Source organism: Rhagoletis pomonella, unplaced genomic scaffold (genome assembly GCF_013731165.1).
Source record: "Rhagoletis pomonella isolate Grant_MI unplaced genomic scaffold, Rhpom_1.0 Rhpom_scaffold_00003, whole genome shotgun sequence".
In the NCBI taxonomy this organism is placed as follows: domain Eukaryota; kingdom Metazoa; phylum Arthropoda; class Insecta; order Diptera; family Tephritidae; genus Rhagoletis; species Rhagoletis pomonella.
This window is the reverse complement of record NW_023458557.1, coordinates 80954299-80978733: the sequence shown is the minus strand read 5'-3', so window position 1 is coordinate 80978733 and position 24435 is coordinate 80954299. Positions and strand designations below refer to the sequence as shown.

Below are 24435 nucleotides of genomic sequence, written 5' to 3'. Positions count from 1 at the left end.
CGTTAAAGCAATTACAACGCTTTACAAAACCTGTTAACACAATTAAACTTGTAGCTTGCTTATTCGTAACTCACTTTACTTGTAGCTTGCTGACTTGTAACTGACTCACTCCGCTGTCTGGTGGCTCTTATATACCTGCGCTCGCACTCATGGCAGCTCTAGAATGTTCTGAAGTTCATCGCTCATTCTCTTTCTCTCGCTGTTTGCAGTGTTCATCCAACTTGACGTTTTCTCATTGTGGAACATTCTACGTCATTCCTCGAACATTCTGGTTATTTCTCGTTGTTCGCTTTGTGTTGCCGCAGTATTCGCCACACTACTATCACTCTTTTCAAGCGGTGCTGTTATCGGATCCGCTGAGTTCACGACGAATTTGTACTTTTTGTCAAAATTATGTGTTTGTTGTAATTTTGCTTTGTAGTGATTGTCAATGTGTATATAATTTGTTGTTGTAGTTTTTTGTTTTTGTTCCTTCAACACCACCTTGTATGTCAAGGCGAATTTATACAAGGTGGTGGTAATGGTGAATTTACCGGCGGATGTATTACGGACCCACGTCCAAATTTCCCTACTGAAGCGGCTGTTCTAGCCGATGAGCGTGATAGCTTTCGTCAGGCCGATCCCGGAGATCCCCGTATCAGGGATCTCAACGCGGAGATTCATACATAAGCGGAAGAAGTGGGAAGAGCATCTGAATACCTGTAACTTCACTTCTTGTGTGAGTAAGCTTTGGTCAACCGTGAGGTCACTGTCCAATCCGACGAAGCACGACGACAGAGTCGAAATTCCTTTCGGCGACCATGCTTCGTCGGACCCGGAGCGATGCGCGAGCTATTTTAGCCGGCAGTTCATACTGCATCCTCCGGTGGACAAAGCCAAGCGTCGAGTGACCAAACAGCCAACAACCTGTGCCTCCCTTGCTTTCACTTGCGGTGAAGTTCAGGTGGCCATCGGGAAGGCGAAAGCCTCCAAAGCCATTGGTCCCGACGGAATATGCATGCTGATGCTGAAAAATTTGGGTCCTGCGGGGGTAGCGTACCTAACGGAGGTCCTCAATTTGTCTATGGCTACTCTCATCATCCCAGACATCTGGAAGGTGGGGAGAGTGGTTCCACTGCTCAAACCGGGGAAACCTGCCAACACAGGAGATTCTTATCGGCCGATAACACTCCTTTCCCTGGTAGCGCAGACACTCGAGGCCTTGCTGCTCCCGTATTTCACAAACCACTTGACCCCAGTGAAGCATCAGCATGGTTTCCGTAAAGTGCACAGTACAACAACAGCACTTAGGGCCGGTTGTTCAATGTCTGATTAGCCCAAATCGGAGGTAGAAGCTCCGGTTAAGCACAACTACTGCTTTATCGATCACATGTTACATGCATGATGTCGAAATCGTCGATAGTGTAGTGGTAGTGATAACCAGACATTGAACAACCGGCCCTTAATGCCATAAACACTCAGATAACTCGTGGCCTTAACCGTAAACGTCCCTGTGAGAGAACGATTCTAGTAGCGTTGGTCCTATCAAAGGCTTTTGACACTGTCAGCCATTCCACGCTACTAGAAGATATAGAGGCTTCCTCTCTCCCACAGAGGCTCAAACGGTGGTCGGCAAATTACCTGAGTGGTCGACACTCGTCGGTAATGTTTAGAGACAAATCGAGCAAACTTAGAAAAATAAAACAGGGGGTTCCACAGGGTGGTGTCCTTTCCCCGCTACTGTTTAACTTTTACATTTCAAAGCTCCCTCAACCACCAGAGGGAGTCTCGATTGTCTCTTACGCCGACGATTGCTCGATCATGGCGACTGGGAATGGAATTGGTGACCTGTGTTCGAAAGTAAACGGGTATCTCTCCGAACTTTCTCGCTTCTTCACTGCAAAGTGTCTAGCCCTCTCCCCTACGAAATCCTCTGCGACCCAGTTCACAACCTGGACGAAGGGGATCAGGCTACCGCTGGGAACTCACGTCGATGACACACCAATTCCGACGATGAATAATCCCAAGATACTCGGAGTAACATTCGACAGCCTGCTCTCCTTTTCTGCGCACGCAACCGCTATTGTCAATAAAGTTCAGAGCCGCAACAAGGTTCTCAAGTCGCTAGCCGGCAGTGCTTGGGGCAAGGACAAAGAAACGTTGCTGGCAACTTACAAGACAATAGGCCGGCCGGTTTTAAACTACACAGCACCAGTGTGGTCGCCGGGGACTAGTAGGACGCAGTGGATGAAGCTACAGACAGTACAAAACACAGCACTTAGGACAGCGACCGGATGCCTCCTGATGTCACCAAAACACCACCTCCACGATGAGGCGAAAATGCTCCCAATTAGGGAGCACAACACGATGCTCTGTAAGCAGTTTATGGTTGGGAGCCACAGATGTGGCCACCCAAATAGACAGCTGCTTGCAGAGGAGCCTTCGCCAAGGCACGTCAGGAGGCATCTATATGAACTGACGGATGAAGTCCAGAGGTTCATTAAGCAGCCTCTGGAACCGTCAGCTCACAGACAGGCCCTGAACGGCATTCACAGGGACGCAGTCTCGAGTTATGTGGACTCCAGACGTGTGAGTGCCGTTCTAGGCACACAAACACCGGACATTGACGCGACGGAGCTCCATCTGCCTCGGGAGACCAGAACAACAATAGCCCAACTTCTACTGCAGCAGGCTAAACTCCTACCTGAGTAGGCTAAGTGCGGATGTGCCGAATGAATGTCCGGCATGCGGAGAGACCCCTCACGACTCGAAGCATCTCTTCGCATCCCGGAAAACCCCACAAACCCTAACGGTGTCGTCCCTGTGGACCGACCCCATAGAGGCTGCACGCTTCTTGAGGCTGCCGTTAGTGGAACTCGACGACAACGACTGAGATATCAACCGATCTGGGCGGGGTTGTTGTAGCCGCTACAACAACAACAACAACAAACAAAGTGCAAATATAAGGTTTGTTCCACACGCTTTCCGGGCTGTTTCGGTAATAAGAGCGTAAAAATAAGTTACTCTTTCACAAGTGTCAACCCGTGCCAAAAGTGCCCGGAGCGTGAGGAGCGCAAAAACCGCTTTTCGTGCCCGGGGTCGACCAATTAGTTATAAACAATGATTCTTTGTGCATTTAACTTATATAGCTAGTGAAATTAGCCAATACCTACATTTCTGAACCTTTAGTGCTGTTTTCCATTTTTGTATTTTACAAAATTTGCTATCGGATGTAATGAAACAACAGCTTTTATTTCAAATTGATTTCTTGTACATTTCTGCCCGGAAAACAAGTCCGGGCTGTTACGGTCACGAATAAGAAGGCATTTACGATCCAAAAGTGGAAGGTATTCGCCCTCTATTACCCATTTTTTTAGCGTGAGGAACGCTTTCTGGGCTGTTTTGGACACCCGCGGGCTCGTGTGCAACAAACCTATAGCAATGAGCGGATAAAATTTGAGGAAGGTAAACAATTTCTGTTAAAATTCTTTCAAATGTATTTTTTTAACGTCAGTATGGTGTATGACGAATTGTGTTGTATGCGCATCGCGATGAAAGTACTCGCGATATTGTTGTTGTTGTTGTAGCGGCTACTAACCATCAACGTTGTCGTCAATTTCAGCTAGGGGGAGGCCCAGGAAGTGTGCTACTTCCACAGGGGCTGTCCATAGGGACAGGGGCGTTAGCTGAGTGGGGTTCTCAGGGCATGTGAAGAGGTGCCGGGAGTCATGTGGCGACTCTCCACATGCCGGGCATTGGTTGGGCACATCCTCGTTGATTCTGCTCAGGTAGCTGTTGAGCCTGCTGCAATAGCCAGAGCGAAGTTGGGCTATTGTAGTGCGGGTCTCCCGAGGCAGACAAAGTTCTGTCCCGTCCACGTCCGGTGGTTGTGTGCCTAGAACGGCATTCACAGGGCGGGAGTCTACATAACTTGAGACTGATTCCCTGTGAATGCCGTTCAGGGCCTGTCGAAAGGTGACGGGTACAGAGGTTGTTTGATATACCTCTGGTTCTCGTCCGTCAGTTCGTAAAGATGCCTCCTGACGTGCCGTGGCGAGGGCTCTTCCGCGAGCAGTTGTCCGCTGGGATGGCCACGTCTGTGGCTCCCAGCAAGGACCTGCTTGCAGAGCATTATGTTATGCTCCTTTACTGGGAGCATCTGGGCCTCGTCATGAAGGTGGTGTTGAGGCGTCATCAGGAGCCAACCTGTCGCAGTACTCGCCATGCCCAGACTTAAGCCCAAAATATAATAACGCTGTAGCAGTGGCAGTGGCAGTTTTTCGAAATCAGCTGTTTTTTAGAAAGTGTGGTGTCCAATGAAGCGACTCACAATACAGCAGTGGCAGCTGGCAGTACTGCTCAGTTTAGCCCAAATTCTAAATTCACTGCCACTGCTTGCATCGCAGCAAACTTCGCATGCTGAATTTGACATAAATAAAATGCAGCCAACTTCTGCTCATGTCACTGACAACAACAAACAACACAACAACAAAAATGTAAACAAACAAAAGGGAATGTCAAAAAAAGCTGCCACTGACAGCGCCGTATTGTATTTGCTGCGGCAGTGACTGCCAATATTAGCAGTAACAGCTGATTTTATAAACTGTCACTGCCACTGCCACTGCGCTATTGTATTTTGGCCTTTACTGTGTGGTGGTGTGTGGGCAAAGCATCGACAGTGTCATCGATAGTATTCCAGTTCTACGTTGTAGCAAACAAGTTCAACATGCTTGTGCTACCCTACTGTGTTTCATGTTATCACAACGTTCTTTAATATTCAGCAACTATGATGCATTCAACTGTCACAATCCTAGAAAGGTGGCAACTAATCATATACTCTGTTTTTTGTTGCGAGTTTACACGTTTGTTTTAGTTTCCGTAGAATTTATTAAAAAAAATGGATTTTGGTGCCGAAGATAATCTAACTGTGGAAGAAATGCACTTCATAGCCGACTTGGACAGGTACTTTTCCAATTGCCATCATTACCGGAAATAAATGCCCTCTGATTCTTCCAATATTTTCATGTTTTTACAAAGTCGCCAGTTTGGTTTTCTCAAACTGACAGCGCCTGAAAATGCTCCTATACGTATTATCGTCGAGCGTGCTGTAAAAATTCTGCAACATGTTATTATATCAACAAAGGAAGAAGAACAAAGTGCAAATATAGCAATAAAATCAGAGGATGTGCCTCAAGAATCTAACTTACATGTGATTGAGACAGAGCAGGGAATTGATGGAGTGTCTAAAGAAAACAGTACCCAAGTGCCTGCTGACTTTCCAAGTTCCAAAAGGAAAGAAGAAGAAACACCAAACCAAAACTCAGTAGGAACCTCCGCGACTACACCGAAACATGATGGCAATAAAAATAAAACGAGTGTAGATTTTATGACCTACTGTAAGTTGGGCCATCTTCATTTACTTCTGGAAGAGTACGATGAAGGTAGGTGTAATGTACTCTTAGTATGCATGTATAATTTTCACTAGACCATTTTGTGTGGGTAACCTAACTTGTTTGCACTTCATGCATAAGTGTATTTTCTTTAAGGAAGTAGCGAACCTAACGACATATATACATATGTTTTTTTACAATTTTTAATTACAGCCCTAGCAGCTTATCAAAAATATTACCAACTATGCTCAAAGAATTGGAAAAATTTGCCTTTCCTGTATGGCCTTGGAATGGTTTACTTTCATTTTAATGCATTCAGATGGTAAGTACCTACCTTTATATGATCATCAAAGGTTTTTATAGCTATATAGATTTTAGCACTTTTACTTCCATACACTTATGTACATACATAAATATTTACATAAAACTAAGTTAAAGAAACTTTAAAAATTATAACTTAGTATATGGCGGCTGCTGTGGTGTGGTGGGTAATGGGCCTAGATTCAAGCCCAGATTACGTCAAGCATAAAAAAGAAAAGAAAAAGTTGTTTCTAAGAGTCTAATCTAATAATCTAATATTATACTACGCCGAAAAGTAGTATATGTACATTTTTCAAAAACTATGATGAATATGAAAAAAATCGAGTTGGTGTTGTTGTTGTGGTTGTTAGAGCAGCATACAAGTTCCCCAAAGAGTTTTTGGGGAGTGTTGCTGGAGTGACAGTCCTTGGCCAGATTAAACCTGGGCCGTTCCGGTTACGTAGACCCGACTGTCGTGGGAACAATGAAAAATCGAGTGAAAACTATGAAAAACTGTTATTGTAAATGAAGATGATCAATACAACACCTCGTTAAAAGTGTGCGGGATATCTTAATTTTTCTAAAATGCAAAATGGATAAGAAAACTGACTTTAATTAACATAAAAAAAAAAAATATTTTTTCATAATCTACAAAAATGCATCCTGGCATCCCCTCGAGCCTTCTCCACTGCTCAACAGTGTTGCACAATAATTAGAATTCAGTGTTGCTGTATCGCTGCAATGAATGAGCAGAATTGATGTTCCACACTGTAAAAATGTGCATTGCAGTGCAAAGATGGTTTATTTCATTCAACTTGCTGATTTGAAGCAATAAATTATTTAATTTGAATATGCGCATGAAAATTTTATGCAGATCGGGGGAAAAAACTCAAAGCGTCAAGGTGTTGCCAACGATTTTTTGATTAACTCAATTATTAGGCTCCACTTTTTTCTTTGAAGTGTGATGGCAACACTGAGTATAATATTTCCCATGTTTTCTTTTTTAGTTCGCTAAACTCCTTCCGTAGGGCACGATGCACTGCCTTTGTGCGGTTGAATCCGCCATATTTATTTCTCACTGCCATTGAGTGATTTTAATTGTAGTAATTAAAAAAGTAGAATTTAGTGTATTTGTAAGAAGTTAACAAAACCAAAATTAATAAAAGTACTGCAACTCAACTTTTTATGTATTGTGTGGTTATTTGTGACGACTAGTTTTGTGAATAATTGATGAATATGTGCAAAAGTCTTGCAATGGAAAACAAGAAAAAACATTTCATACACTAATACAAATCGAAACACGACACATTTTAATGAAAATAGTATAAAATAAGTTTCGAAGAACGCATTCAAATATTTAATTTAAGCGGACCAAGTAAACATTAAAAGAATATTTCGTGAAGTCCATGAAAGAAAATTATTTGGTGTGGTTTAGTATGTGTATACACCAATATTTCAAGAAGGGAGCGTAATCTAATGCATTTGTTTTCATGTACCTACCCGATGTCGCTAGTTACAAAAAAAAAAGATCGAAATTTACACGAATTTTAATAATTTGAAAGAAAATGTGCTAAACGTAAGTACGGATTATTGATAAACAGTAAAGTAGAATACGTGTGTATATATTTAAGCTTTATTGATACATATTTGTTTAAAATGCTGTGTAAAAGTTTATGTACATTTGTATATACAGACGCATATGTATATATATATGTACTTATACGTGCATATGTATGCATATACATACATATGCACATATCGATGTAAATGCATATACATACATATGCATTTACATTTGTATTTGCTATGTCTGCCTGAAAACACAAGAGTATTGTTCTTAACTTGATAAACAAAAAATGTACACTGTAGCTAAAATAGATGTTGATTTCGTAATCAAGGTATGATAAACAAAATGTTGAATAATATTACATGTGTAAAAATCGTATAGAACCTTTTCTATGACACACATCGGTATAAAATGTATGTATGTGGAATGTCTGGTCACGTAGGCACGAGTGTTGCGGTGTTGAACCGTCTCTATAATATAGCACTCACATATATACATACCTATGTACATAGCTGAGTACGCGCAGAGTGCATAAATATGCATCTTGGGGTGGTACGAAGAGGATTTTTTAGAATTCTTTTTTTGTTTTTGCAAAGCTAACACACAGAGATAAATAAATCATTCATGCTCACATACTGGGAACACAATAAGCTTATGTATGCCTGTGTACAATCTTATGTCTGTATGTATTATGTACATATCCAATGTACTTGACCCCATACTGGGCGGAATTGGGAGGTGATATTTGCGATCATGCATTAGTATACATATGTATGTGTTATGTTTCCAATTATAGTTTTTAAAAAGTCGCCTTAAATCGTATATTTCTGTTCTTTTTATGCGATTTTCTTCTGTACGATGTTTTTAACATGGTTTACATATCTCACAAATTTTTTACGGCTTTGATTTTCCGGTTTAAACCTTTTTATTTATTTTATACTTTTTTGTAATAGAATAGAAATTAGTATCATGACCCCCAAAAAGGAGCCTGTCTGACGTTGCATTGCAATATATTCCGAAAAGGCCGTCAAATTGAGAAATTTCAGAAAGCAGTTGCATGAGCAGTCACAGCTTGCATGTTAAGTGTCTTTCCAAAGAGATTCATTTTATTTCCGAAAGGCGAATTGCAGATTGCTGGTGCAGCACGAGCAAGTTGAAATGTATTTCTGAAATTGATTTGCGCTCTCTCAATTGCAGTCACATCTAGCAATTTTTATTCTCTTTCTCAATTTGAATTGCGTGGAAAAGTTGAAAATATTGCCACGTCTGCCACGCTCTTTTTATCTTTATATGAAAGAAAAACACAACGGGAGGTGCCCATTCCACCAAAAAAAAAAGAGTTTTTTTTATAAATCACGGTAATTTTTAGCGAATTGAAACTTGTAGTTTACTTTCCCTTACTAAAATTGAATGGGCTATAAAACTGCATACTCGAAATCTTTTTTGGAAAAATAATAAAAAAAATTAAGTTTGTTAAGTATAATATTTTTTTGCGCTTTGTGCAAGCTTTGAAACTTTTATATATTGTTATAAATAAATAAATAAAGATAAGTTTTCAACATCATTTGAATTTTGCTGCTATTATTTTGACCGCCACTGTATGTACCTACATATATACGTATGTGCATATTTAGATGCCGTGAATTTCCTAAACGGCTTTTCGCGTTGCCATTTTCAACAAACTGGGTACATGTTTGAGTAAAAACATTTGAGCTGAGTAAAAAATATTTCCTACTAACCGAATGATTGTTTACAGGCGGAAATAACCTTTTCTAATTCGTGGAATAGCTAAAAAAAGATAGGAAGTTTACATATAAACGTGAATAGCCTAATCCATAATTCCTATCTCTCGGATTGATTACAAGTTTTTTTAATAGCTACAAAGTTACGACACTTGAGTTTTTTGGATTTTGTGGTATTGTGTTTTTTTTTTTTTTAAATTAATAATATTTAAATAAAAAAATAAAAAAAATAAAAATACTGTACTATTTATAGCCCGAACACAATGAAAACGACGAGCTACAAACCACAGCTGTCAAATTATTTTAACACGTACTCTTATGTAGATAATTATTTTGGCGATGACCGGTCTACGCGACGGCTGTGGTTGTGGCCAGATTAGATCTATTTCTTTTTTTCTGGCGAAAGATAAGGTTCTTCCTCTTCTTTTATGTCAAACTCATACAAATTCACCCATCCTACCCCATCCCCTGTCCCTATGGACAGACCCCATCGAGGCTGCACGCTTCCTGGGGCTACCGCTAGTAGAGCTTGTCGACAACGATTGAGGGACTAACCGATCTGGGCGGGGTGTTTGTAGCCGCTACAACAACAACAACATCGCGATATTTGGATCGCGATCCTGGATCTTCACATTTATTGAATTTCTTGCGCTATAATTAGCGTGCAGCACACAAAATTATGTAAATACTGGCGCGATAAATATTGAACGTTTATCATACACTCACGATCTATCAATATTTTGAGATCCATCAATATGGATCACGATCCAAATATATATATATATATATATTCTATAGTTGCGATCCCGTACAAGGCCAGAGGGCAATTAAGAGGACAAAGAAGAGAGATTAATGCCCTCTATCTGTCAGAAGTTACCAGTTTTATTCCTGCTAATGTATGTTGAAAAATACTTAATTACTTGTTTGAGTGGCTTCTATTGAATTTGTAAGTATTTTGAGCTGTTTACATACAAAAGTAAGCAAAATTTGGAAGTTACCATTTTTTACTAGAAAGCGAGCCTCTACTTTTTAGTGTTACTCTCTCGTTTCGAGCGTATTTTGATTTGTTTGAGGAATACGGGATTGGACCTTATGAGTTAAGCGATATAATCGCAAAAAGGGCTTCATTATATAATTAAAAAAAAAATATATATAACAAAACTCCTTGAGCCTTGAAGGTAACTTTTTGTACGCTCGGGCGCATTTTATTTCTCATAAAACAAGTACAAGTTACCGAAAGACATGTCGGGCACCATGCATATAATTTGTATTCCTTTTATTTGTTTTTGGAGCTCTAGGCCGAGAGTAAATAAAACAATTAGATGTCTTATATGTTTTTTGTTACTGTATTTTGAATTGTTTACATTTTCATGCTTCTACTTGTTGTCACAAAGTTTGTACGCATTTTTGCACATAAGTACATATCGTCGTTTAAAGTGCAAAACCGCGTGTCAACAAAATGCAAAACCGCGTATCAGCAAAATGCAAAACCGCGTATGTGAAGTTGTAGAAATTATTTTCTAGAGTGTAAAAACACTCATATTTCAAAATGGTTCTCTTTTTTATAAAGCAATCGCATATCTGCCTAGTGCGACTGCTTTATAAAAAAGATAACCATTTTGAAATAAAAACACTCTCTAGAAAATAATTTATCCAACCTCACATACGCGGTTTTGCATTTTGTTGATACGCGGTTTTGCAATTTAAACGACGATATGTATGTATGTTTAGTTGACCAAGCAAAGCAAAAATTGTAAGTTGTGTTTTGTTGTATGTTTTTAAATAATAATTTGACGTAGACATTGTGTCTTCTGCAGTCCTGCAGATACATACATATGTTCCTTTAGATTAAATCCGAAATATCGACAATAATAAACAAACAGGAATATACGACATCTAATTGTTATATTTACCCTCGGCCTAGAGCTAAAAGCAAAGTTAAAAGACGACCAAAAAACATACCTAACCATTTTTTATTGCTTGTCTAAAATAAATTACAATTTGTATACGTATGTATGTATGTATTTATGTTGTAGATAAATTTTATCTACTAATTCAATTTAATTTTGTAGGTCTATTAGAGCTTTTCGGAGCTTACTTTACCAAGATCCGAACTTTATCCGAGCAAGTGAAGCTCATTTACGAGTTGGGCTTATGCTAAAAGTCTTTGGGGAATATAAATTGTCTCTGAAGCACTTGAAACTAGCACAGATTGATAATTCTCCATGTACGTTTTCTAAACTACAAAGTAAGTTTTATTGCTTGATTAAATAATATAATTAACAACTTAAATAATTTATGAATACATCATATATTTATGTATATATAATTCATTTCCTAGTAAAATTCCATATTGCTCATCTATATGAAGTTCATAGTAAGCATAAAGCGGCCAAAGAGGCTTATGAGCATCTGCTTACTAGTAAAGAGCTGACATTGGAATTGAAAGCTGATATTTATAGACAATTAGGTATGTTATTTATATATGTATTTATGTATATACATACATGTCACATTTTAGGATGGATGTATCATTGTGTGGAATCATTGGGAGATAAAAAACAACGAGATAACTATGCAATAATATGTTTACAAAAGTCAATTGAAGCAAATCCGAAATCAGGACAATCATTGTATTTACTAGGCAGATGTTATGCTGGAATTAACAAAGTGCACGACGCTTTCATAGCTTACAGAAATTCTGTAGAAAAGAGTGAAGGAAACGCCGATACGTGGTGTTCTATCGGGTAAAGTATACCTTCACATCATAACTGTATGCAAATGCTTAATTATGTTTTTTCCCCCGCCTGATATAGAGTTTTGTACCAACAACAGAATCAACCAACAGATGCATTGCAAGCGTATATATGTGCAGTTCAACTAGATAAGAATCACAAGGCGGCGTGGACAAACTTAGGAATATTGTATGAGAGTTGTGGTCAACCGAGGGATGCATATGCATGTTATTTAAATGCGACAAGAAGTTTAAAAAATGTTAGTTCATAAAAATTTTTTGTAAAGGTTTATAAAACATTTTCATTTATAAATTGATATTGGGCCGTGTTAATAACAAGTAATGTTTAAGCAAAAAACAAAACCGACTTCCATTCTCATATAAAAATTTTAGATTATCGTTAATTTCTTTATGATGCAATGTTCGGGTTTAAACCAAAGTAGTATGGGACCACCTGTGAGGTAACACCTTTCCTTAAAAAAAAATTAATTAAAAGAATTATAGAAATCGGTTATCGTGGTCCAAAGTTATGCGGTAACATAAATAAAAAAAAATAAAAATATTCCGACGAACTGATAACCTTCTCCTTTTTGTGAAGTCGGTTAAAAACTAAGCGACTGCCTTTTCTTAAAATTTCAATTTATCTGAATAAATCTACTAAAAAGTCTGAAATTTTAGGAAAAAGCAATTGCTTAGTTTTTATTCATAGGGCCCATTATCTACCCTATTTGTTGCAATTTATTTATTTTTATTTTTACATTTCCAATGTAGAATACCCAACCAAAAGAACCAACTAACGAAAGTAAAGTCGGAAATTTGAATTTGAAATTGCGTACAACTGGAAATATAACAGCACGAGAGTGTCAAGGTCTGGGTAAAGGGCTAACCCAACGTATCAAATTTTTAGAAGCTCAGTTAGCTCAAGCGCCTATGCCAAGTATTACTTCGAAAAGAAGGCAACTTTGTTCTATTGAAGAAGCGTGGAATTTACCAATTTCATTGGAGATGAGTTCGAGACAACAACATCAACAAGCTACACATGTGCAGCAACGTCAGTATGGCAAAAGTGCACACGGTTCGGTATGTTAGATATTTTATTTATTTGAAATTAACGTGATATTGATATATAAGTACTTACTCTAAAGTAGGAAAATCATATGTAGCCTTTCAGATATGTGTATGTACATGTGAATTTTATTCACATATTAGTCTAAGATTCGAATAGGGCAAGGACCTTCACCCAAATCTATTTAATGAATTAAATCTATTTTGCATGAAATTTACCGTGTTATAAAATATTTCTCGAGCGGGCTGGCTGAAAAAATACTGGTCAGGATGTTTTGAATTTAATAATAATTTTTATGATTTTGCACTCATTTGTTGAATGAACAAATTATATACCAATCGAAAGTATTAAGCCTATAGAATGTGAAATCGTTGGGTTGTCTATCTTTTTCCTTACCTATTTATCGGGTTGGCAGGAATGAGCAGGTAAGTGATATTAATAATTTTCACTCGTCTGTTTAACACACTCTATAGGTTTTAAGCTTTCGATTGGCATATAAACTCAATCCATTATATCTGCGTTTACCCTTGATTTTTTTAATATTTACAATGTTTTGCGAGTTATCATTTTTTTTGTTATTTTTTACAAAAATATGGTTCATGCTATACCCAAAACCTTATAAATCAAAGTTTCAAACTGTATACAAAATCAGTAATTTTTAAGCAAAAACCACAACCAACTTCAATTCGCCTATAAAAATTTAGATGTACCGTTAACTTTTTCATGAATCAAAGATCGATTAGTATGAGACCACCTGTGAGACACCATGCATATAATTCTGTGTCGGTAACGTTGGTAACGAGATTTATCGTCGATAGTGTAGTGGTTATGATAACCAGACATTGAACAACCGGCTCTTAACTGGGGATTAGTACCAGAGTTTGTGAAAACGCCCTATGTCTGGTTAACACTAACTGCAGGTTAAACATCGTTATCGACGTGATCGACTCCTTAACACCCGATTTACATGATTCAAGTATTTGAAAGCAATTCTTGCTTATTCTCTTTTGTGTTTTCTATTTTCAATTCTGTTCAATTCATGTTTTTGGTTCCTCAAATGGGAAACAACGAAAATGCCAAAAGCAAAAGCATGAAAGTTGAAACGACTTGACGGTACAGACGCACGTGTACTCGTCCCTTTTCTTCTCACCCCCTCTCTTCCACATGCGAGCAGAATTGAATTCAATACTTGAATTGTGTAAAAGCAGTCTAACATATAGAAGGGAGTCGATAACGTCGATAATGATGTTAGACCTGTAGTTAGTGTTACCAGCCACTGAGAACCTGGTCCTAATAAGGGCCATTTACATATATGAATGAAATGCAAATTGATAAAACTATATAAAAAGTTTAAAATTTTGATGACAATTCGTTAAAATTTCCTTAATTTTGTTATAAGTTTGAAACTTTGATTTATATGGTTTGTTTAAAGCATGAACCATAAGTATTTTTTATTTCTTCTTGATCCAATGATCGGATCTAAACCAAATTAGGGCCGGTTGTTCAATGTCTGGTTATCACTACCAATACACTATCGACGTTTTCGACATCATGCATATAACATGTGATCGTCGTTGTACTTAACCAGAGCTTCTACCTCCGATTTGTGTTAATCTGGCATTGAACAACCGGCCCTTAATATGGGACCACCTCTGATGCACCACCTTTCTGTAAAAAAAAGGATTATAGAAATCGGTTGACGTGTTCCAAAGTTATGCGGTAAAATACATCAAAAAATATATTCCGACGGATTGATAACCTTCTCATTTTTTTGAAGTCGGCTAAAACAAGGGTGTACGGAGATATAATGGAGTGAACGTGTGTAATTTGTTCATTAAACGAATGAGTTCAAAATTAAAAATACAATAATAATTTTTGAATATTTAATCAAGGGCCGGTTGTTCAAATGTCTGATTAGCACTAATTTTATATGCATGATGTCGAAAACGTCGATAATGATGTTTAACCGGCAAGCAGTGATAACCAGACATTGAACAACCGGCCCTAAAAGTATCCTGGCCAGGATTTTTTCGGCCAATCCACTCGCGAAATATTTACAGCTATCGACCCCATGGTAGTATTAGCCAGACATCGAGAAACTGGCCCTAAGGACCGTTTGTTCAATGCGAGGCTAACACAAACCGCAGGTAAAAGCTGCGGTTAACTGCTTTACCGATTACTTTATATATGCGGAGACAATCGCGATGTTTCACTTGCAGTTAGGGCCGATTGTTCAAATTGGCTATAACTGCTTCCCAGTTGAACGTCCTTATCGACGTTTTCGACATCATGCATGAAAACGAATAGTGAAATTTAATCAACAATCTCTACTTAAATAGGCCATCTGAAATTGGGCCTTAGAAAAAAATATAAATTAATTTTATGAATAGTTGCGTTCCATATGCTTCACGATATTCACGATTTGAAGGAACAGCTGTTTTCTCCATTCATAAACCTTATGGAAGGTGGTCACCTGGAACGACTTCCTGTAAAAACCTGCAAATCGTGAAGCATCTGGAACGCAACATAAGTATAAATTTAATAGCATTATTTTGGAATAAAATTTTAAATTTGTAACGCTAACAACCTTAGGGCCGGTTACTCAATGTCTGGTTAACACTAATCTCCGGTAAAACATCGTTATCGACGTTACCGACTCCATGTTATATGCATGGAGCCGAACACGTCGATAATGATGTTTAAACGGAGATTAGTGTTAACCAGGAATTGAGTAACCGGCCCTTAGTATGCTGTATGCAAATGAAATTTTGTATAGTTTTAGTTCGCATCTATGTATTTATTTAGCAATCCATTATTTAAAATAAATTTTGATTTTTCTGAGAAACCCTGCTTTCACGCAAAAAATCACGTTATGTAGTTGGCAACGCTGCATGGCTTTTTATAGGATGTGCTATTGGTAATACTGCATGTGTTCACGTGTTCATTTAATTCTTGACAGGTTAAGTGCGAGGTAATTCCTCCTCGAGTATTTAAATTTGCTAAGTACATATATCACTAGATATTTGGTTTTCTCATTATAAATTCCAGGTAATACAAGGTCCACCGCCACCATACCCGCATCCGCAACAGAATTTAAACACTGTACCAACAAAGCGTTTCAAAGATGAAGCCCTCCAGCACACAGAGTCGGGCAACCGCCCGGTTCAACCGGCTTTTTACCTTTCACAGCAGCAATTACAAACATTACAAATCCTGCAACAAAACCAAAGCACTCTCAATCATCAAGAGCAGGCGTTGTTCCAACAACTTAGCTCACAATATCGCCTTATGCAACAATATCAGCAGGCAATGAGGCAACAGTTGCCACAAAATGCACCATCGTCACAGCAACAGCTTTTGCAAGCTCAATCACAAGTGACGGGATATCCCATGCGTTCAACAGCGGCATCGTCGTCATCGACTGTAACACATGTCCCTATAAATTCGGCCTCGACTGCGCCGTCGATAGTGAACCCGCCTCCCACATATGCTGGAACTATTGAGGAACAAACAAAATCAATTGTGCCAAAGACATCTGAGTCAACAATTGGATCAGGAGACCTGGCGCAATTGTCACCAAGCAGTGATCAACTAGGTGAGTACATATGTATGTATTTAAAAAGAAAATCCGAACACGTGCCTTCGACGTGTGCAGGTATTTGCTTAGCATGTAAAACATAACCTATAAAAGTTCACATATAGACTCCCCCCTAAGGGAGCGGCGACCAAAGAGCAGCTAGCAAAGCGTCGATTTCAAGCGCATATGTTTCAATGGGAAAACGCATAGTAGAAAATGCGATAAACGATTTCTTAGCACATGCTAATCTTAGGGGCAGGGAAGACTTTACCTTAGGGTTTTTCAACTAATTTGCTCTGCTGAAAGGTAAATGCAACCTCTGTGTACATTTTTAGTGCATAATTTCAAAAATGCCAAATTTTGAGTTGGGTCACTTTTGAAGATGGTTTGCGATATGCATATCGTCGTTTTAAGTACAAAACCGCGTATCAACAAAATGCAAAACCGCGTATCAAGATAGTGCAAAACCGCGTATGTGAATTATGTAGATTATTTTCTAGAGTAAAAACACTCGTATTTCAAAATGGCTCTCTTTTTTTTTTATAAAGCAATCGCATATCTGGCCAGTATATTTCAGGACGAATGGATAAGGATTAAGCCAAGAGCATGTGTAAGTAAATCCAATTCTTGGCAGCTAATGCCAGATACGCGGTTTTGCAGAATGACGATACGCGGTTTTGTACTTCAAACGACGACATTTTTATTTAAAACTTAAATACTATATTATTTAGGTGGGCATAATAAATATGATCTCAATATGATTGAAAAAGTTTAGTATTAGATACTGTCCGCAGATATACTTTGGAGTGAACTCACTTCAGTAGCACTCTGAATGCCCCTCTGACGGAAAATTATAAGATTTGCACAGTCGCCATTATGCTTAGAATTTTATACTAAATGCTTATAGTATATTATTAACGTAAAGGCAAACAAGAAAAAAAAATTAAATTTGTATTGTGTGTTAAATTTAAATACATATATGGTTATTAACTTGGTTGTTATATGTTTTGCAGGTGTCAGCGATCAAGAGTTAACCGCTTTTCTCTCGCAAAAGGATTTAACATCAACATTTGCCGAAGATCTGTTAAAGACGTTTAGTGCTGATAACTTGGACATTAAAGAAGAAGATATTGAAGCCACTACTGAGGAATTATTCAACGGCCTTGATAAAACCTTGGGCTCTGACGATAAAACGAACGCACGCTTACCAATAAGTAGCGGCAACCAAGCATTGGCAGGATCAAGTACATCAGGGAAAGTTGGTACTGTAAAAGAGGAAATCGGTGCTCAAGAAAGCTCGGATGTTAAATTGGAAAATTTTCGCGATGAGGAATCCGAAGACAAAGATAAATTTGACGATGATCTCGAAGAGACGTCAAAGTTTAGCATTCATATGGATTCTAAGCAACTGTCAGCAGCGGTTAAGAATCTACCACTCGATGAACCACCTCCTCATTGTTCAGTTTTACATATAAACGCACCGCCGCCCTCGCCACCCGATTGCCCGCCACAGCGTCTTACCCGTGAACAACTCTTACCGCCCACTCCATCAGTTCATTTGGAAAATAAGAAACACGCCTTTAGTCCTCAGCTGCAAGAGTTTTGTCTCAAGCATCCAATAGCAGTGGTGCGGGGCTTGGCTGGTGCACTTAAGTTAGATTTGGGTTTGTTTTCTACAAAAACACTTGTCGAAGCTAACCCTGATCACAGCGTTGAGGTACGCACACAAGTTCATCAGTCACCCGATGAAAATTGGGATGCGTCACAGGCAAAACGAGTTTGGGCCTGTATATCGCATAGATCTCATACAACTATTGCGAAGTATGCACAATATCAGGCGTCGAGTTTTCAGGACAGTTTAAAGGTGAGAAAAAAAATATTTATTTACTATTGTAGATATTAAATTCGATCAACCACACACTTTAAAACAATAGATCTTTTTTATAAATTTCTGTCACCTGTGATGATATCAATTTACAATAACTTTCGTTCTACATAAAGAATGATGATGAGATATAATTAACTGAAAATTTTGCTGTATGTGTTATTTAACCGTCCTCAATCGTTCTATGTTTAACTATTGGTGTGAAGTTATAATCCGATTTTCGTTTCCAGGATGAACAGGATAAAGGTCCCGCGGGCCTGCAAACAATGTCTGACTCAGATTCAAAGGATTCTGTTAGTAATTCAAATGTCACTGGAAAGCGGAAAAAGCTGAAAAATGGGAACAAAATGTTAAGGTAAATTAATTTGCAATTCCACTCGAAAATAATCATGGAAATAATGCACTTTCAAATTCAAAAATGAAAATACTGGCTAGACGTTGCCAATATTTTACCAAAAAGTGCTAACAGAAAAGCAGGGTTTTTCGCTAACACCGTTTAAAATACGTACTTGAGCGGCGTTTGATAGTAGGGCTCACGACAAATAAAATACAACATAATTACATATTTGCATTTAAAAAATTAAATTTTCAATTTTGCAATTCAATAAGAATTTGTATTTAAAATTTGCAGATTCGGCACAAACGTAGACTTATCGGACGAACGTAAATGGCGTACACAGCTGGCTGAATTGCAAAAGTTACCTGCATTTGCGCGCGTCATTTCCGCAGCCAACATGCTGTCACATGTAGGTCATGTTATTTTGGGAATGAATACCGTGCAGTTATATATGAAAGTGCCGGGAAGTCGAACTCCAGGACATCAAGAGAACAACAATTTTTGCTCCATCAATATAAACATTGGCCCAGGCGATTGCGAATGGTTTGCCGTTCCGGATGCATATTGGGGTGGTATTCATAACCTATGCGAAAAGAATAACATTAGCTATCTGCATGGTTCGTGGTGGCCAGTGCTGGAAGATTTGTATAAAGAAAATATACCCGTTTATCGGTTCATACAACGGCCCGGTGATTTGGTATGGGTTAATGCAGGGTGAGTTGATGTTTTGAATGTGATTATTTTTACGTTTTTGTTTTATGTATGCACATACATACATACATACATGCATGTGTACGTTCACTAATGATGTTAAACACAAATCAATTACTAACTTTCGTTCTACTGAACATTTTTTGTAGAGATTTAATTATCTGATAAAGTGAACATTTAATTAACTCATTTGCTTAATTTAAATTTTCAGAATTTTGAAATTTAAAATTTACGAAATCGTCTTTTACTTGCAGTTGCGTACATTGGGTGCAGTCAGTTGGTTGGTGCAATAATATAGCATGGAATGTGGGTCCCTTAACAGCGCGACAGTATTCCCTTGCAATAGAACGATATGAATGGAATAAATTGCAGAACTTTAAAAGTATTGTACCAATGGTGCATCTTAGCTGGAATCTCGCAAGAAATATCAAGGTTTCGGATCCAAAACTTTTTGAGATTGTGAAGTAAGTGGCATTTCTTTAATAATAATTAATAAGTGTATATTCAGTAAATCAAAAAAGTTTACGTACACTGCTTATCACTGAAGAAAAATCTTAAAAAATCGATTTGGTTTAATCCGGTGAATATGGACAAAATTTTTCCGAATGTGATAGAGAATGTATGTAAGTTTCTGAACTTTAGCAACCGAAAATTTCGCGAAATCCGAAATAATTTGCAAACAAAAACCAATCTGTGAAAAATTTAGTTTAGTCTGCCCTTATACACACCTGAGAAGGAACCGTCTACTCCTCACGGCGAAATCGTCAAAAAACTATGTCGTTAATGATTCCTGTAATGGGGTAGCCATGTTGGTCGACGAACACTGTTCTGCAGTAACTTTTTTGGTGATACACTCAATTCATTCTTGTATAAAATTAAGAGAGCAGTATTATGTTAGTTGGTTCCTACTTATTACCATGCAATTGTTAATTAATTATACCTATGCTACGCTATTTTTGTGTTCATTTCTTTCTCTCCTTTTATTGTATGTATAAAGCCGATTGGCGTCAAATAAATAAATAAATAACGGTAATCAGGAACTTAATTTTACCCCAGAAGTATGAATGCCGTTTTTGGCTTTTTAAGTTTTACCTTTTTCTTGAGAAAAACTACAAATTTTAATATTTTATTTCTTACAGAATGTGTCTTCTTCAGACTCTCAAAAATGTATTGCATACCTTGGAATATGTAAAATCAAAAGGTGTCGAGGTACGATTTCATGGACGTGGGAAAAATGAAGCATCTCACTACTGCGGGCAATGTGAGGTAAGTTGCGCTTCGTTTCGCTTTCAATCCGCAGATATACTTTGGAGTGAACACTTTAGTAGCACTCTGATTGCCCCTCTGGCGGAAAATTATGAGAATTGCACAAGGGTCTCTAGATCTCCTTCATGTACACCACTACTAATGGTGTGCATTTCGAGAAAAGACCAACAATCAATAAAAAAAAATTATACATATTTTTTCGCAATTTAATTTAATTTTTTCTTCATTTTTAGGTTGAAGTCTTCAACATTTTATTCATACGGGAACAAGAGAAACGTCACGTTGTGCATTGCATGGCATGTGCACGTAAGCTAGCACCAAATTTACAAGGCATTGTTTGTTTAGAAGAATATCGGCTATCGGAGCTTTTACAAATTTACGATGCTTTCACGTTGTATAAACCACCACAGACACTGCCACAAAGTCCCCATACGTCGAATATTTAATATTATAATGATTAATGGTAATGATAAAGACATTCGTTAGTTGATTTGCATACATACATAGTTTCATACATTTAGAGATGTCGGAAGTAGTAGGTCTATTGGTAATATTAAAAAATTATACAATTTTTATAATAGACAACAAAAACAACAAATGCACTGGTATTATACTTACGTAGGCATATTTTTATAATATACAATATTACATACCTACATATAGTACATATTTCATTTAAGCCGTTTACGACGAGTAAATTTACGCTCTTCTTATAGACGTTTAGCACTTGATATCATAATTATTATTCTACGTACGTAATTTTATTTCTTAGGCAGTTAAGGCATTATTATCTATACATTACATGCGTAATTATACATACATATACCTATACGTACGAAAATTATACATATGCAATGCTATTTAATTTGTTCTATACACAGACAATTAGTTTAAATACACACATATTATTGAAGCAAGGTATTTATAAAAGATGTGCGATTAATGAATTGTGTTAAATATTCTATTAGGTTGGGTTGTATTATTAATTCATTTAAATTTATCTGGCACGTAAAAAAAACATAAAATTTCTACAAGGAAAGAAAAATTTTCCGTCACACGACGTAATAAGTACTGTAGCGCCATTGGACGCAACTCTAATAATACGACCCAATAATTGCCTAACTTATTCATTAGTATCGAAGAAAAATTAGGTTGTTTCTTTAGCATAAAACCTTTTAGTTAAATTGAATGGATAAAATCATGATTGATAAGTTTACAACTACAGACCTAAGTATAGCATAGCGAAACGGCAACATTTCTAGTTGCTTAATCGTACAGCTTTTATAATTAATATAATAAGCGTATTGTCGTCAAATACGTACATATGTATACACACTTATGTGGGTATGCATGTACAACCAACCGCGCATACATTTGAATTTACGGGTTTTCAAAATATTCAAATCAGGGACCAAAAATTACTGTTATCTCGAATTTACAAATTGAAAGCGTTAACCGAATTCTGGAATTCTACTCTGTATTGCGATTCGAAAAACAAAATCATTCGCATTCGAATACTTGGCACTATGAATTTGTATTAGTTCGTGTCGCCTTTCGTATCGCAATACAGAGTAGATCACTGAAATTTAACGATAAAGTTTTTTCACAACAGTTATTAGATGGGGAAATATTTTTTTTTTTCACCGATAAGATTTATTGTCTCACGTTTATTTTTACGTTGTCTGATTCGCGATAAAACTTGTAACTGTTATGTCTCTGATTCAAATAGTTTGTACTACGAAAAAATGGCGCAAGCTCAAAAATAAGCTATAAAACATCTCCATATAAGCATACAAATAATATAGAACTTGTATACATATGTAATTAATGATCTCAATAAAAAAATTAATGAGCGACGAAATAGCGAAATACAAAAATGTAATTGCAAAACCACAAACACGGTAAAAAATTATGTGCTGTATCGAATAAAAAATAAATAAAGAAATGTAAATCAGGCCAATGCCAGTTCTAGATTTAAACAAGCCTGGGAAACAAACGAATATATTTTTATAATAATTTGGAAAAATATAAAAATATATTTTAGAAGTACGTATATCACATACACACACACTTAAGTGTTCAATATTTGAATCAAATAAAATTAAAAAAAAAAACAGCAAAATTAAACAAAAGTGAATATGTCTTGAAAAAGCGCGGCGCTTAAGTAAAGCTATGCTGGCGTAAGGCTTATGTTTACATGTTGGTCCGTTCCTCAAACTTCCGTTTTTTTTGTTGTGTTGTGTTTTGTTTTGTTAAGGGCCGAATTTACAATGCGTACTTAAAGTATTGTTAACCACCAAGAGTTTAATTATGATTTCATATTCACTGTCGCATAGCTAACAATGAAAATTCATATCGCCTGGAATTAAATAACTTCGCATAATCAATATTTTTTCTATACAAATGTAAATTAAAAAAGTTAAATTTAAATTAAAAGTCAAAAGAGTTGTAAACTCTTCTTATCTAAGCACTTTGAATATGAAAATCAATAGGTAAAACAGCTCACAGAGGTTTACTACGCACTGTGAATTTGGCTATTAGTGTCTTCAAACCACCGAACAAAATTCGTTCAAACATTTATTGTTATTTTACATCTAAATCCATCAAAAATCATATGTTCCACTCCAAGTTTTTTTGTTTTGATTTCGTAGCCAGTTTTTTTTTTTTTTTTATTTGCAATTGTAAAATAAAGCAACAAAGTCATAAATGGCGTATCCAATACGGGTGCTAAGATTGTTAAAAAAATCGCGCCTTTAGTTAAATTCTAAACGGGCCTTTTGATAATGCGTAAGGAAGTGAATGATTTAAGCCTAGAACTCGCCCTTTATGCTCCATCTAATGTAAATATATTTATTAATAGTCGATTTCTTGGTATCCAAATGTATTCTATTTGAAGCTGTATGAAGCTTGTATGCCTCATCGGAGGCGGCAGCTCATTTCTTGGTTTAACTTAATATGTACATCTTTTACATAAAATACATTTCATGCGTAATTCTGTATAATTTATACGTAGTGTGAAATTAATAAATAAAAGAAAAATTATGTGGAAATGTGTTTTTTATATACATACATACATACAATTTGAATTTGTGTTTTTTTATATAAACATAGATTTGAAAACGAGGAAAACTGGTGAACTGTTATGAAATCTGAATTTCTACGAAGGTATGTAGTGTATTCAAAGTGAATGCTACGTTTGTAACTTTTTGAATTCAGCGATAGCCCTAAATACATACAGTGCCGGACAAAAGTATTGGCACAGAGTATTTTTCGCAGTATATGCAAAGTTTTTTATTCTAATTTATTTTCAATATTTTTTAATGAAAATATAGTTCGTACTTCACCAAACAACATAAAAACAAAATCTCTAAGCTTTGTATAAAACTCAGGAAAATTCAATAAATTTGCATACTAATTTGCAGTTTTCTATTCAGATTTTTTAGAAAAATTCTAAGTATGCCCATTCAATTTTAGTATAACAAAGTGCAAGTTTGAAATATCTAAAAAGTCGCGTTGAGTTTTGGCAATTTTTTTAGTGGAAGCTGTTGCTCATTTTAGCCATACAAAAAATAATTGTCGGAACATACTTTGTATAAAAGAAACTAAGAGAAAAAAAATTGCCAAAAATCAGCGCGATTTTTAAGCAACTTCAAGTTTGCACTTTGCCATACTAAAATCAGATGGGCATAAAACTGTATACTTAGATTTTTTTTCTGAATAGAAAGTTGCAAATTAGTATGCACATTTTGAATTTTTCTGTATTTTTATAAAGAATTATTGAAATTAAATTAAAATAAAAAACTTTGCAGATATTGCGAAAAATTCTGTGCCAATTTTTTTTTATTCCGGTACTGTACGTGTTCACCAAGCCGTTTTGGCCT

At 36.7% G+C, this 24435-nt stretch overlaps 1 protein-coding gene and 1 long non-coding RNA gene across 3 annotated transcripts; one reads left to right on the top strand and one right to left on the bottom strand.

Moving 5' to 3' along the window:
- The first annotated feature begins 4798 nt into the window (after nucleotides 1–4798).
- Nucleotides 4799–23640, top strand: LOC118735623 (lysine-specific demethylase 6A). 2 transcript variants are annotated; one of them, XM_036465478.1, is made up of 15 exons: nucleotides 4799–4941; nucleotides 5017–5420; nucleotides 5583–5691; nucleotides 11051–11226; nucleotides 11320–11448; nucleotides 11500–11725; nucleotides 11795–11972; nucleotides 12484–12792; nucleotides 15827–16373; nucleotides 17369–18219; nucleotides 18471–18595; nucleotides 18872–19291; nucleotides 19543–19752; nucleotides 20428–20554; nucleotides 20788–23640. In XM_036465478.1, the coding sequence occupies exons 1-15, from the start codon at nucleotides 4877–4879 to the stop codon at nucleotides 20998–21000; spliced, it is 4089 nt and encodes a 1362-aa protein (XP_036321371.1). In that variant the 5' UTR covers nucleotides 4799–4876; the 3' UTR covers nucleotides 21001–23640. The 2 variants fall into 2 exon arrangements, with proteins under 2 accessions (XP_036321371.1, XP_036321372.1); XM_036465479.1 differs by lacking the exons at nucleotides 4799–4941; nucleotides 5017–5420; nucleotides 5583–5691 and adding an exon at nucleotides 6670–7245.
- On the bottom strand, nucleotides 18274–19140 carry LOC118735630. The gene is made up of 2 exons (XR_004992620.1): nucleotides 18943–19140; nucleotides 18274–18569 (listed from the first exon to the last, which is right to left on the bottom strand). It is a non-coding gene; the product is annotated as an uncharacterized LOC118735630 (long non-coding RNA).
- Nucleotides 23641–24435: the final 795 nt, after the last annotated feature.